The sequence below is a fragment of the Salmo trutta genome, chromosome 36 (assembly GCF_901001165.1).
Source record: "Salmo trutta chromosome 36, fSalTru1.1, whole genome shotgun sequence".
NCBI classification, from domain to species: domain Eukaryota; kingdom Metazoa; phylum Chordata; class Actinopteri; order Salmoniformes; family Salmonidae; genus Salmo; species Salmo trutta.
In genome coordinates this window covers 24,166,683-24,180,383 of record NC_042992.1, presented here as the reverse complement: position 1 = coordinate 24,180,383, position 13,701 = coordinate 24,166,683, and the positions used below count along the sequence as shown (strand labels likewise).

Here is a 13,701-nt window from a genome sequence, read left to right as displayed (position 1 = left end):
ACTATTTATTAACCCTTTAAAAGGTATGAGGCCTTGGTTTAACCCTCTTCAACTCCATCACCTCCTTGATTACCTGTCCTATTTATGTAATTCCCTTTGGTTCCTTCCCCAGGTGTTGTTTCAGTTTGTCTGTGCGTTGATCGTGTTTCTTGTTTTGTATTATGTTTCGTTCATTCATTAAAGGTATTCACTTCCTGTACTTGCTTCCCAACTCCCAGCGCAAACGTTACACCCGCTTATAAATATCTGGGCATCTGGATTGACGAAAAGCAGAGGATAAATTCATTAGAGTTACCAGCCTCAGAAATTGCAGCCCAATTAAATGCTTGTGTGTGTGTGTGTGTGTGTGTGTGTGTGTATGTTTCGTGTATAAAGGTACTTGTGTGTGTGTATAAGGGTGCTTGTGCGTGCGTGTATAAGGGTGCTTGTGCGTGCGTGTGTGTGTGTGTGTATAAGGGTGCATGTGTGTGTGTGTATAAGGGTGCTTGTGCGTGCGTGCGTGCGTGCGTGCGTGTGTGCGTGTGTGTGTGTGTGTGTGTGTGTGTGTGTGTTCAACAGGAGAGGTAGTGGTGTCAGGAATATCCTCTGTCATACAATACCTCCCTCTGACTGACTGGGACATCTCTATCCACACTGCTACCAGTGTCAGTCTGGGACATCTCCTCTATCCACACTGCTACCAGTGTCAGTCTGGGACATCTCCTCTATCCACACTGCTACCAGTGTCAGTCTGGGACACCTCCTCTATCCACACTGCTACCAGTGTCAGTCTGGGACACCTCCTCTATCCACACTGCTACCAGTGTCAGTCTGGGACATCTCCTCTATCCACACTGCTACCAGTGTCAGTCTGGGACATCTCCTCTATCCACACTGCTGCCAGTGTCAGTCTGGGACATCTCCTCTATCCACACTGCTGCCAGTGTAAATCTGGGACATCTCCTCTATCCACACTGCTGCCAGTGTAAGTCTGGGACATCTCCTCTATCCACACTGCTACCAGTGTCAGTCTGGGACATCTCCTCTATCCACACTGCTACCAGTGTCAGTCTGGGACATCTCCTCTATCCACACTGCTGCCAGTGTAAGTCTGGGACATCTCCTCTATCCACACTGCTGCCAGTGTCAGTCTGGGACATCTCCTCTATCCACACTGCTACCAGTGTCAGTCTGGGACATCTCCTCTATCCACACTGCTACCAGTGTCAGTCTGGGACATCTCCTCTATCCACACTGCTGCCAGTGTCAGTCTGGGACATCTCCTCTATCCACACTGCTGCCAGTGTCAGTCTGGGACATCTCCTCTATCCACACTGCTGCCAGTGTCAGTCTGGGACATCTCCTCTATCCACACTGCTGCCAGTGTCAGTCTGGGACATCTCCTCTATCCACACTGCTACCAGTGTCAGTCTGGGACATCTCCTCTATCCACACTGCTACCAGTGTCAGTCTGGGACATCTCCTCTATCCACACTGCTACCAGTGTCAGTCTGGGACATCTCCTCTATCCACACTGCTACCAGTGTCAGTCTGGGACATCTCCTCTATCCACACTGCTACCAGTGTCAGTCTGGGACATCCCCTCTATCCACACTGCTACCAGTGTCAGTCTGGGACATCTCCTCTATCCACACTGCTACCAGTGTCAGTCTGGGACATCTCCTCTATCCACACTGCTACCAGTGTCAGTCTGGGACATCTCCTCTATCCACACTGCTACCAGTGTCAGTCTGGGACATCTCCTCTATCCACACTGCTACCAGTGTCAGTCTGGGACATCTCCTCTATCCACACTGCTACCAGTGTCAGTCTGGGACATCTCCTCTATCCACACTGCTACCAGTGTAAGTGTCCAAACTCTGCAGACGTCTGTGATAGTTCCTGTTTCTTTGCATGTGATGCCCAGCTGCTGCCTGAGTAAAAATAGTTTTCAGGAAGAGCCATGGGAGATGAGGGAGGATGGGTGAGGGAGGAAGAGTCGTGTGGGGGGGATTACAGTTAGGGGGAGACTGTGTGATGGTGTGGGTGTGGGGGAGAGAGGGGCATTGGGAGAAGGTAGGGAGGAGTGAGGGATGAGGAAGCCTTGGTAGAGGGAGTTGATGAACAGAGAGGGAAAAGACTGTCTTTATGACACTAATATTACATCATCAACCGTCTCCGATGTCACTGAGGCCTGTTTCTCCACCATTATGCTTTTATGCTTTTATGTGTGGTTAGGCTTTTACTACCCACCACAGTGGCAGAGTGAGGACCGGTGATTAAGCACATTGATGGAGTACAGTAGTTTGTTATGCTACTGGATGGGGAAACCAGTGGTTCCACAAGCCTGGGTTAGAAATGGGTGTTGCTGGTGGTGCTCTAAACATATCCAGATGCGGTCAGTAGCCTATATATAGACTTACTGTGGGAAGAGAGGGGAGAAAATAACTATTTTGGCCAACCATAAGAGGACTAGTAGAGAGTGCCATGGAAAATGTCTGTCTCAACCACCGATAGTGATGGGTTGATTTGACCCACAAACATAGATCTCTCCTTAACCATTCAATCATGTTGGGCAACAACAGCCTAGAGCGTGACGGCGTCCAGAACTATTTACTACTGCCAAACTGTCTGTCTCCTGGGGGCACACCTCTCTCCCTCTCATTCCCCTCCCCCCTCTCTCCCTCTCATTCTCCCCCCCCTCTCTCCCTCTCATTCCCCTCCCCCCTCTCTCACTCTCATTCTCCCCCCTCTCTCCCTCTCATTCTCCCCCCCTCTCTCACTCTCATTCTCCCCCCTCTCTCCCTCTCATTCTCCCCCCTCTCTCCCTCTCATTCTCTCCCTCTCATTCTCCCTCTCATTCTCCCTGATTCTCCCCCCCTCTCTCTCACTTTCCCTCCCTCTCATTCCCCTCCCCCCTCTCTCCCTCTCATTCTCATCTCTCTCCCTCTCATTCCCTCCCCCTCTCTCCCTCTCATTCCCCCCTCTCTCCCTCTCATTCCCCTCCCCCCTCTCTCCCTCTCATTCCCCCCCTCTCTCCCTCTCATTCCCCCCCTCTCTCCCTCTCATTCTCCCCTCTCTCCCTCTCATTCCCCCCTCTCTCCCTCTCATTCCCCTCCCCCCTCTCTCCCTCTCATTCCCCCCCTCTCTCCCTCTCATTCTCCCTCTCATTCTCCCCTCCCCCTCTCTCTCCCTCTCATTCTCCACTCTCTCTCCCTCTCTCTCCCTCTCATTCTCCCTCTCATTCTCCCCCCTCTCTCACTCTCATTCTCCCCCCCCCCCTCTCTCCCTCTCATTCTCCCCCCCCCTCTCTCTCACTCTCATTCTCCCCCTCTCTCTCCCTCTCATTCTCCCCTCTCTCTCCCTCTCATTCTCCCCCCTCTCTCCCTCTCATTCTCCCCTCTCTCTCCCTCTCATTCTCCCCTCTCTCTCCCTCTCATTCTCCCCCCCCCTCTCATTCCCTCCTCCCACCCTCAGACTATTTACAGTACATGGACCAGAATGTGTCATCTCTGACAAAAGAGAGAGAATTCTCCTTTCTAAGCTTGTTTCCCACAATTCCTCACTGTGTCCAAACTGAGCTAGACAGAAAATACAGAGGCCTACCTCTTTACTGCAGGCTACCATTTCACATGAATGGCTTTAGTGATACTCTCACTCACATTGCATTAATGCCTCCCCTCTCGATCTCTTTCTCTCTTTCTACTGCTTTGCCCCCCTCTCTCTCCCTTTCTCTCTCTCTCTCTCTCTTCCAGCCGCTCTCTCCTTTAACCCTTCTCTCTCTCTACTTGTCTCTGCCGCTCTCTCGCTCCCACTCCCCCTCTTCTCTAAGTGATGAAAGTAAGAGTGGTATAAGACAACAGAGGTGTGTCTGGCCTGATTCCATTGGTAAAATAGGATTAGATTATCTGTTTTCTCCACTGTGTATAGTAGGAGGCAATGTAACAATTAAGCTCGGCAGCAGCCAGCTGCTCTCTTCTACACTGTAGTTGTCATGTACTACAGGGAGGGCTATCTGCCACTGTGTGCGGCAATGAGAGAGCGAGAGAGAGAGAGACTGTATATAGACATAATATGGCATAAATGTCTTTATTCTTTTGGAACTTCTGTGAGTGTAATGTCTACTGTTAATTTATATTGTTTATTTCACTTTTGTTTATTATCTACTTCAATTCAGTTATATGTGAATTGAAATTGATCTTGTAGATAGATAAGAGAGATTGCATCTGTAAGCAGTTATTTACATGGGCACATATCTGGTAATGAATATGGAGTTGTACAGAATAGATTGAATAGCAGATTGGATGGTTGATAATAAGAGAGACCTCTTTCTGGCTTCTACCTACCTCTCTCTATCTTTCACAACACACAAACACACACTGCTGAATTAGGAATTGAGTTACAGGATTAAAATGTCATTTCCTGCTTTCTAAATACATTCTGTACACTGAATTTTTATTTTTTCTACTGTGCCATTGCAGTGCGGGTCCAAAAGGAGACAACATCTATGAGTGGAGATCCACCATCCTGGGACCACCAGGCTCTGTGTACGAGGGAGGAGTCTTCTTCCTAGATATCGCCTTCACACCAGACTACCCCTTCAAACCACCCAAGGTAAACACATATACACACACACACACACAGACATATGCATGCTCAGACGCACAAGCACACGCACACACACACACTGGTATGTATGCTAGACTAATGCTTGCTCAGGAGCCCATGTTGACTGATTCTGTTTATTTGTAGTTTTGATTTGGGCCTTGGATTAGGCTTTCAGGGCTTGAAATACCAAACATCTGCACGGCACCGGCTATTTTAGAGACAAACATTTACAAGCGCATCAATGGCGCCTCTGAAACACAAATAGACAAGTACATCTTTATTTTTAGCGTGTATTTAAGGATGTTTCCCATGTGTTCCGTTCTATTTTTTAAATCATGATCACTGGGATACTCTAAAATAGGGCTGCCCAACCCTCTTCGTGGAGATCTACTGTCCTGTAGGTTTTCAGTCCAACCCTAATTTAGCATATCTGATTCAGCTAGCTAAGATCTTGTTGAGCAGCTAATTAGTAGAATCAGGTGTGTTAAATTAGGGTTGGACTGAAAACCTACAGGACGGTAGATCTCCAGGAAGAGGGTTGGACTGAAAACCCACAGGACAGTAGATCTCCAGGAAGAGGGTTGGACTGAAAACCCACAGGACGGTAGATCTCCAGGAAGAGGGTTGGACTGAAAACCTACAGGACGGTAGATCTCCAGGAAGAGGGTTGGACTAAAAACCCACAGGACGGTAGATCTCCAGGAAAAGGGTTGGGCTGAAAACCCACAGGACGGTAGATCTCCAGGAAGAGGGTTGGGCTGAAAACCCACAGGACGGTAGATCTCCAGGAAGAGGGTTGGGCTGAAAACCCACAGGACGGTAGATCTCCAGGAAGAGGGTTGGGCTGAAAACCCACAGGACGGTAGATCTCCAGGAAGAGGGTTCAACTGAAAATCCACAGGATGGTAGATCTCCAGGAAGAGGGTTGGACTGAAAACCCACAGGACGGTAGATCTCCAGGAAGAGGGTTCAACTGAAAACCCACAGGACGGTAGATCTCCAGGAAGAGGGTTAGACTGAAAACCCACAGGATGGTAGATCTCCAGGAAGAGGGTTGGACTGAAAACCCACAGGATGGTAGATCTCCAGGAAGAGGGTTGGGCAGCCCTGCTCTAAAAAGATATCTGGCTTGCCTTGGAGAAGATATTTTGAGAGCTGGAAGGTTTTGAAATAACTTTGGACTAGGAGCATGTTGAGCAACAAAATAACGAATTGAATAGAAGAAAATAACAACTGACTGAGAGAAAAGCTGGTAAATACAGTCTCTCAGCTCTGTTCACTGGCGTACTGGACACCCCTGCAGCCCCCAGCTCTGGGGGCCCATACGCCTGTCATTGATGTCTAATTTCTTTTATTTAATAAATCATTTTGACAGTAACTCTCCAAAAAGTCCTTCATCAACCTTTTTAATGTCCATATGTACTAGGATGCTAAGTGTTTGTTTCTTGGGCTTCAGAAATGGGACTGACATTTTTTAAATCAAATCAAAGTTTATTTGTCATGTGCGCCGAACACAACAGGTGTAGACCTTACAGTGAAATGCTTACTTACAGGCTCTAACCAATAGTGCAAAAAAGGTATTAGGTGAACAATAGGTAAGTAAAGAAATAAAACAACAGTATAAAGACAGGCTATATACAGTAGCGAGTCTATAAAAGTAGCGAGGCTACATACAGACACCGGTTAGTCAGGCTGATTGAGGTAGTATGTACATGTAGATATGGTTAAAGTGACTATGCATATATGATGAACAGAGAGTAGCAGTAGCGCAAAAGAGGGGTTGGCGGGTGGCGGGACACAATGCAGATAGCCCGGTTAGCCAATGTGCGGGATCACTGGTTGGTCGGCCCAATTGAGGTAGTATGTACATGAATGTATAGTTAAAGTGACTATGCATATATGATAAGCAGAGAGTAGCAGCAGCGTAAAAGAGGGGTTGGGGGGGCGGGGGGCAATGCAATGCAAATAGTCCGGGTAGCCATTTGATTACCTGTTCAGGAGTCTTCTGGCTTGGGGATAAAAACTGTTGAGAAGCCTTTTTGTCCTAGACTTGGCACTCCGGTACCGCTTGCCATGTGGTAGTAGAGAGAACAGTCTATGACTGGGGTGGCTGGGGTCTTTGACAATTTTTAGGGCCTTCCTCTGACAGCGCCTGGTGTAGAGGTCCTGGATGGCAGGCAGCTTAGCCCCAGTGATGTACTGGGCCATACGCACTACCCTCTGTAGTACCTTGCGGTCAGAGGCCAAGCAATTGCCGTACCAAGCAGTGATGCAACCAGTCAGGATGCTCTCGATGTTGCAGCTGTAGAACCTTTTGAGGATCTCAGGACCCATGCCAAATCTTTTTAGTTTCCTCAGGGGGAATAGGCTTTGTCGTGCCGTCTTCGCAACTGTCTTGGTGTGTTTGGACCATTCTAATTTGTTGTTGATGTGGACACCAAGGAACTTGAAGCTCTCAACCTGCTCCACTACAGCCCCGTCGATGAGAATGGGGGCGTGCTCGGTCCTCCTTTTCCTGTAGTCCACAATCATCTCCTTAGTCTTGGTTACATTGAGGGATAGGTTGTTATTCTGGCACCACCCGGCCAGGTCTCTGACCTCCTCCCTATATGCTGTCTCATCGTTGTCGGTGATCAGGCCTACCACTGTTGTGTCATCTACAAACTTAATGATGGTGTTGGAGTCGTGCCTGGCCATGCAGTCGTGGGTGAACAGGAAGTACAGGAGGGGACTGAGCACGCACCCCTGGGGAGCTTCAGTGTTGAGGATCAGCATGGCAGATGTGTTGCTACCTACTCTCACCACCTGGGGGCGGCCCGTCAGGAAGTCCAGGATCCAGTTGCAGAGGGAGGTGTTTAGTCCCAGGATCCTTAGCTTAGTGATGAGCTTCGAGGGTACTATGGTGTTGAACGCTGAGCTGTAGTCAATGAGTAGCATTCTCACATAAGTGTTCCTTTTGTCCAGGTGGGAAAGGGCAGTGTGGATTGCAATAGAGATTGCATCATCTGTGGCAGGGCTTGCAAACTATTACAGACTACAAAGGGAAGCACAGCTGATGGAAAGTATGAGGGAATATCAGTGAACAAATGCCGTGGTCAAGGCTATGAATAAATGGAGTTTACTCAGGTGTTCAAAAGCTCATATCAGACTGAGAGCCTAATGCTTCGTAGGTAGTTCTTTCTGAGTTTTGGTTTAGAAAATGATCTCTCTGCAGAAACAACAGTTACAGGGATGGTGAAAACAGCTTGATTGCAGTGGCACCTTCAGGGAGTTCTTCAGCAGTTCTGTAACGTCTTGAGCCTCTCATTCTCCTTAATTGCCGGACTCAACACGACATGGAAAGAGGCTAACTGTATTGGAAGCTCTGGGGACAGATCGTCTGGATACTGGACAGTCAATCAATTGGCAGATGCAAACAGATTATTATCTTTAGCAGACAACAGTTCTTGAGGACATGAATAAAAAAAGTTGTTTGCGATTTCTTTCATACTGGTTAACCGGCGTTTGAGTTATGTGGTTGCAATATCAACAGTCCCTTTTCTCTGGTATACTGTATCTTGGCAACCATCATTCAAGACTAAATTTAAATTGTGTGCAGCGCAATGGACATATAATGTACAATGTCTCAGGAAAGACTCTGGGTTAGCAATACTCAGTATAGAAAATAGTCGGGCCCCCAACCTGGACCTACTGACCGTAGGGGCCTGGACTCCGACCTTATGGGGTGGGGCCAGAGAATATGCGTTACGCCAGTGGCTCTGTTCAGTGTTATTATTGAGAAAATTCCTTATGCAGGTGCGTTGGTTGGGGGTCGACCTTGAGAGAGTTTAATTTAGTGATTGCCTCTGGATGTGGGGCCTCTCACTCTGTCTGTCTCTATCTATCTGCCACCTTTCCTCTTCTTTCTCTCTCTTTCTCTCTTTCCATCTCTCTTCCTTTCCTTGTCTCTCTCTCTCCATCTGTCTCTTCCTTTCCTTGTCTCTCTCTCTCTTTCTCTCTCCATCTGTCTCTTCCTTTCCTTGTCTCTCTTTCTCTCTCCACCTGTCTCTTCCTTTCCTTGTCTCTCTCTCTCCATCTGTCTCTTCCTTTCCTTGTCTCTCTCTCTCTTTCTCTCTCCATCTGTCTCTTCCTTTCCTTGTCTCTCTCTCTCTCTCTTTCTCTCTCCATCTGTCTCTTCCTTTCCTTGTCTCTCTCTCTCTCTCTCTGTCTCTCTCCATCTGTCTCTTCCTTTCCTTGTCTCTCTCTTTCCTCTGCTGACTGAGGATGAACGGAATCAGATCTGCTGCTCTGAGAGCCAGGCCTCCCGCTGGGTTCAGGCTGTGAACAGGGCTGCAGACATACAGGCAGGCAGGCAGGCAGACAGACAGACACACACACACACTCCTATAGCTGCTGTCTGAGAACAGGGTACACAAACACCACAGACTAGACTAGCAGATCCCCTCCACACCTTGGGATAGCCTGGGAGCACAGTTATGGAGCACAGTTTCCACAAGCAGGCCAGCATGGTTAGTCACTCATGAAGTGATTGAGAGAGAATGAGTCAGCTAGGGAGATAGAGGGGGCGCGTGTGATTGAGTCAAAGGGTGCTTCTCCAATGTCACTCCCACTCTGATCCCTCCACTGTTCAGGCAGGCAGCCCGGAGGTCAGAGGTGGCTCCCTAATGATGTTTAGTCTCTTGTCTTCCTAATGTTTCACTCCGCTTCTTCTGTGTTACTGGCACAAAGAGATGCTCAGCTCCCGAAGGACTGGAAAGAGCACATAAACCACAGGGTGCATTGATCTAGAGAAACTTTGTTGTATCCTAGGTGACGTTCCGTACCAGGATTTACCAGTGTAACATCAATGACAGTCGGGGTGTATTGATTTCTAGAGAAACTTTGCTGTTTCCTAGGTGACGTTCCGTACCAGGATCTACCACTGTAACATCAACAGTCAGGGTGTGATCTGTCTGGACATCCTGAAGGACAACTGGAGCCCCGCCCTCACCATCTCCAAGGTGCTGCTGTCCATCTGCTCCCTGCTCACTGACTGCAACCCTGGTGAGTGACACCCCTATCAACCAATCAGAGAGAGAGAGATTCGCTCTGAAACATTGAGAAAAAAAATCCTTTGCAGTTCATCAACAGCAGACTCCAACATTTCCTCAGTGAAAACAATGTCCTGAGAAAATGTCAAATTGGCTTCTGACCAAAATACAGTACGACACACCATGTATACACCCTTCACACCATTATTGACAAACAAACAAACCAAAACCAAAGCAATCTTTTCATGCTTTGTTGATTTCAAAAAAGCTTTTAACTCAATGTGGCATGAGGGTCTGCTATGGAAATTGATGTAAAGCGGTGTTGGGGGGAAAGCATGTACACAAGCAACAAGTGTGCAGTTAAAATGGGGAATAAACATACAGATTTCTTTCCTTAGGGCCGTGGGGTGATACAGTACAGTGAGCCCCAAAAGTATTGGGACAGTGACATATTATTTTGTGCCCAATAGAAATTAATGGTAAATAGTGTATTGTGTCATTTTGGAGTCACTTTTATTGTAAATAAGAATAGAATATGTCTAAACACTTCTACTTAATGTGAATGCTACCATGATTACGAATAATCCTGAATGAATTGTGAGTAATGATGAGTGAGAAAGTTAGACGCACAAATATGTCATTTCTAACTTACTCTCAAATTAAAGATGACAGTCTGCACTTTAACCTCATCGTCATTGTATCATTTCAAATCCAAAGTACTGGAGTACAGAGACAAAACAACAACAACAAAAAATGTCCCAATACTTTTGGAGCTCACATTATATCAATGAATTAGCGAGGGCACTAGAACAGTCTGCAGCACCTGGCCTCACCCTACTGGACTCTGAAATCAAATGTCTACTGTTTGCAGATGAACTGGTGCTTCTGTCCCCAACCAAAGAGGGCCTACAGCAGCGCCTAGATGTTCTACACAGATTCTGTCAGACTTGGGGCTTGACAGTGAATCTCAGTAAGACACAAATAATGGTGTTCCAAAAAAGCTCCAGTAGCCAGGACAACAAATACACATTCTGTCTAGACACTGTTGCCCTAGAGCACACAAAGAACTATACCTACCTCAGCCTAAATATCAACACCACAGGTAACTTGCACAAGGCTGTGAACGACCTAAGATACAAGGCAAGAAGGGCCTTCTACGCAATCAAAAGGAACATAAAACTCGACGATCTGGCTGAAAATACTTCAATCAGTTATAGAGGCCATTGCCTTCTATGGTTGTGAGGTCTGGGGTCCGCTCACCAACAAAGAATGTACACAATGGGACAAACACCCAATTGAGACTCTGCATGCAGAATTCTGCACAAATGTACTTTTTATACAATGCAAAACCCCAAACAATGCATGCAGAGCATAATTATGACTACACCCACTGGTTATCAACATCTAGAAAAGAGCTGTTAAATTCTACAGTTACCTAAAAGGATGCAATACCCACACATTCCACCACAAACCCTCACCTACGGAGAGATGAACCTAGAGAAGAGTCCCCTCAGCCAGCTGGTTCTGGGGCTCTGTTCACAAACACAAACAGACTTCACAGAACCCCAGGACAGAAACACATTCAGACCTATCCAAATTAAGAGAAAGCAAAAAGATAACTATTTTACACACGGGAAAGAATCAACCAGAAAACAGAGCGAATTGTAATGCTATCTGGCCCTAACAGAGAATACACAGTAGCATAATACCTGACCACTGTTACTGACCCCAAATTAAGAAAATGCTTGACTATGTATAGACTCAGTGAGCACAGCCTTGCTATTTAGAGAGGCTGCCATAGGCAGAGAAGACAGGCTATGTGCCCTCTGCCCACAAAATGAGGTGGAAACTGAGCTGCACTTCCTAACCTCCAGCTAAATGTATGACCACATTAAAGATGCGTATTTCCCACAGACCACACAGACCCACAAAATGTTACATGTACACATAATATAGATAAAACAATAATGTGATCCTTTAAAAATATGATAACAGGGCAATCGCTCAACCCTTCTCATAATCAGTCTGGTCATTATTTCTCCCCCAGACCCCTCCCCCCAGGCTCCCTCCCACAGTGCATAGTGTCGCTGTGGACCCTGAGTCTAAATTCCCTCCCCACTGCCTCCCTGTGATCAACTCCCCCACCTCCCCTTCTCTCCACTGAATGTGTCTTTATTCATGCGGTAGTAGGGGTCTAGAGGATCAATGGGATATTATGGGATATAGTTCATTAAAGAAGGAGAGAGCAGAATGACAGTTAATTAACCCTCGCAGGCTTAATAATTGTATATTTCCTGGCTGCCTGAGACGGGGTGCCACAAGGAGACCCTGTACGGTGCTCTGCGGCTCTAGTGTGTTTTCACCCCCGACCTGAGCCTGGCTCTGCTGGGGCTGCGGCCCCACTGCTGCTTACCCAACCTGCACATGGAGCTCAGCAGGGGGCCTGCTATTTGAATGATTCTGAATGTTTAACCTCCCTGAATACACCCCAGGCCAGAGTACTGTGATGGTGTGCTGTAAAGGGAATATGTCTCTGTCATCGTGCTTCACCCTGCTGTCCTGTATTACTAGACAAACCTGCTGTAAACACTTGATTTAGATCTCTAAATGTCATATAATTATGGAGTATCCTACTTCAGATAAACAAGGCTTGACGACATGGCAAATTAATAGGTTTTTAAATGTGGGTTGTTAAAGGCTATAAAAATCTGTGTTAATGGTAGAAAATAGTGTATTTATCTGAATAGTTGGGGTGACAGTTTCTCTGACTGTAGACAAACACCCAATGGATGTGATGAAATGTGATTTAATGGTGGTTAAAATACTCTAATATATGTTGTTCTCCCTCCTCACAGCTGACCCTCTGGTAGGAAGCATCGCCACCCAGTACACAACCAACAGACCAGAGCACGACAGGATAGCCAAACAGTGGACCAAGAGATATGCCACATAGACTGACATCAAGGAGCTCCACCACCCATCTCTGACCCACCTCTGCCACCTAAAATCTGTTGAGCACACCCATCCCTCGCCCTTCCGCTCCTAGACTGGTCCCAAATCTGCTTGTGCTGTATAGCCATCTCCTATGGTCATTGCATGCCAAACAATGAATTATTAATGGCATGACAATGTCATTTGCATTTAGATTGTAGTCATTTAGTAGACACCCTTATCCAGAGCGACTTAGTTCGACCATAGTAGTTGGCTGTACAGCACAAACAGATTTGGGACAAAGCTACTTGCCCCTTTCTCTGAGCCCCAAATGTGTGGAAGCACAGCCACCTGATCTGATCCTCCCTCCTCATCACAGGCGGCTGGTGGCACCTTAATTGGGGAGGACGGGCTCATAGTAATGACTGGAACGAGTAAATAGAAATGTATCAAATGCATCAAACCCATGGGTTCCATGTGTTTTAATACCATTCCATTTACACCATTCCAGATATTATTATAAGCCGTCCTCCCCTCACCAGCCTCTTGTGCTCCTCACACCTTCAGCCCCCCCCCCCCCCCCCCCCCCCCCCACTTCCCTTCCTCTGAGAACATGAACTTGATTGCTTCTTTTTTTTATACAAAGAGTATATTGGATTTTTTTCCCAATACACTGAATGTTGATATGGTCACGAAAAGCTTTAATACTGTTATTCTTGTTGTTGTTATTGTTTGTTGTTGTTATTATTACTACATTGTTTATTGCATTATCATCCTAGGCCCTTTTTATGTGATTGATGAAAAATGCATTCTGTTCTAGGGCATTCTAGTCCATGCATTCTAGATACATTCTTTTGATACAGTCCATTCTGAGCGTTTTTGTTTAAGAGGTCATCTTCAGTTAGAGCCTGTCTGCAGAATTAGTGTTTACAGATGCAGAGTGGACCTTTTTCTATGATTAATCATTTGTTGTTATTATTTTTCTGCCCCCAGAAGTTATTGCCATGACAGTAAGTCTGTCTGGATCTGTGTGTATCTGGTCTTGCTGCTCACCTCCTGTGGTGCTAGCCAGCTGGCAGTTGTTTGCTGTACATTTGCCTTGTGAGAATACATACTTATTGAATACTCAATTAAACACTGGTTGTAATGTTAA

General features: G+C 46.7%; 1 protein-coding gene across 1 annotated transcript in view; it reads left to right on the top strand.

The window, feature by feature from the left end:
- LOC115175695 (ubiquitin-conjugating enzyme E2 E2) overlaps positions 1-13,701 on the top strand; it is a 44,556-nt gene extending 30,855 nt beyond the window's left edge. The window contains exons 4-6 of the mRNA XM_029735138.1: positions 4,461-4,593; positions 9,483-9,630; positions 12,473-13,701. Of these exons, the coding sequence (XP_029590998.1) occupies positions 4,461-4,593; positions 9,483-9,630; positions 12,473-12,570 (379 nt within the window). The 3' untranslated portion in view covers positions 12,571-13,701. The remainder of the gene's footprint in view (positions 1-4,460; positions 4,594-9,482; positions 9,631-12,472) is intronic.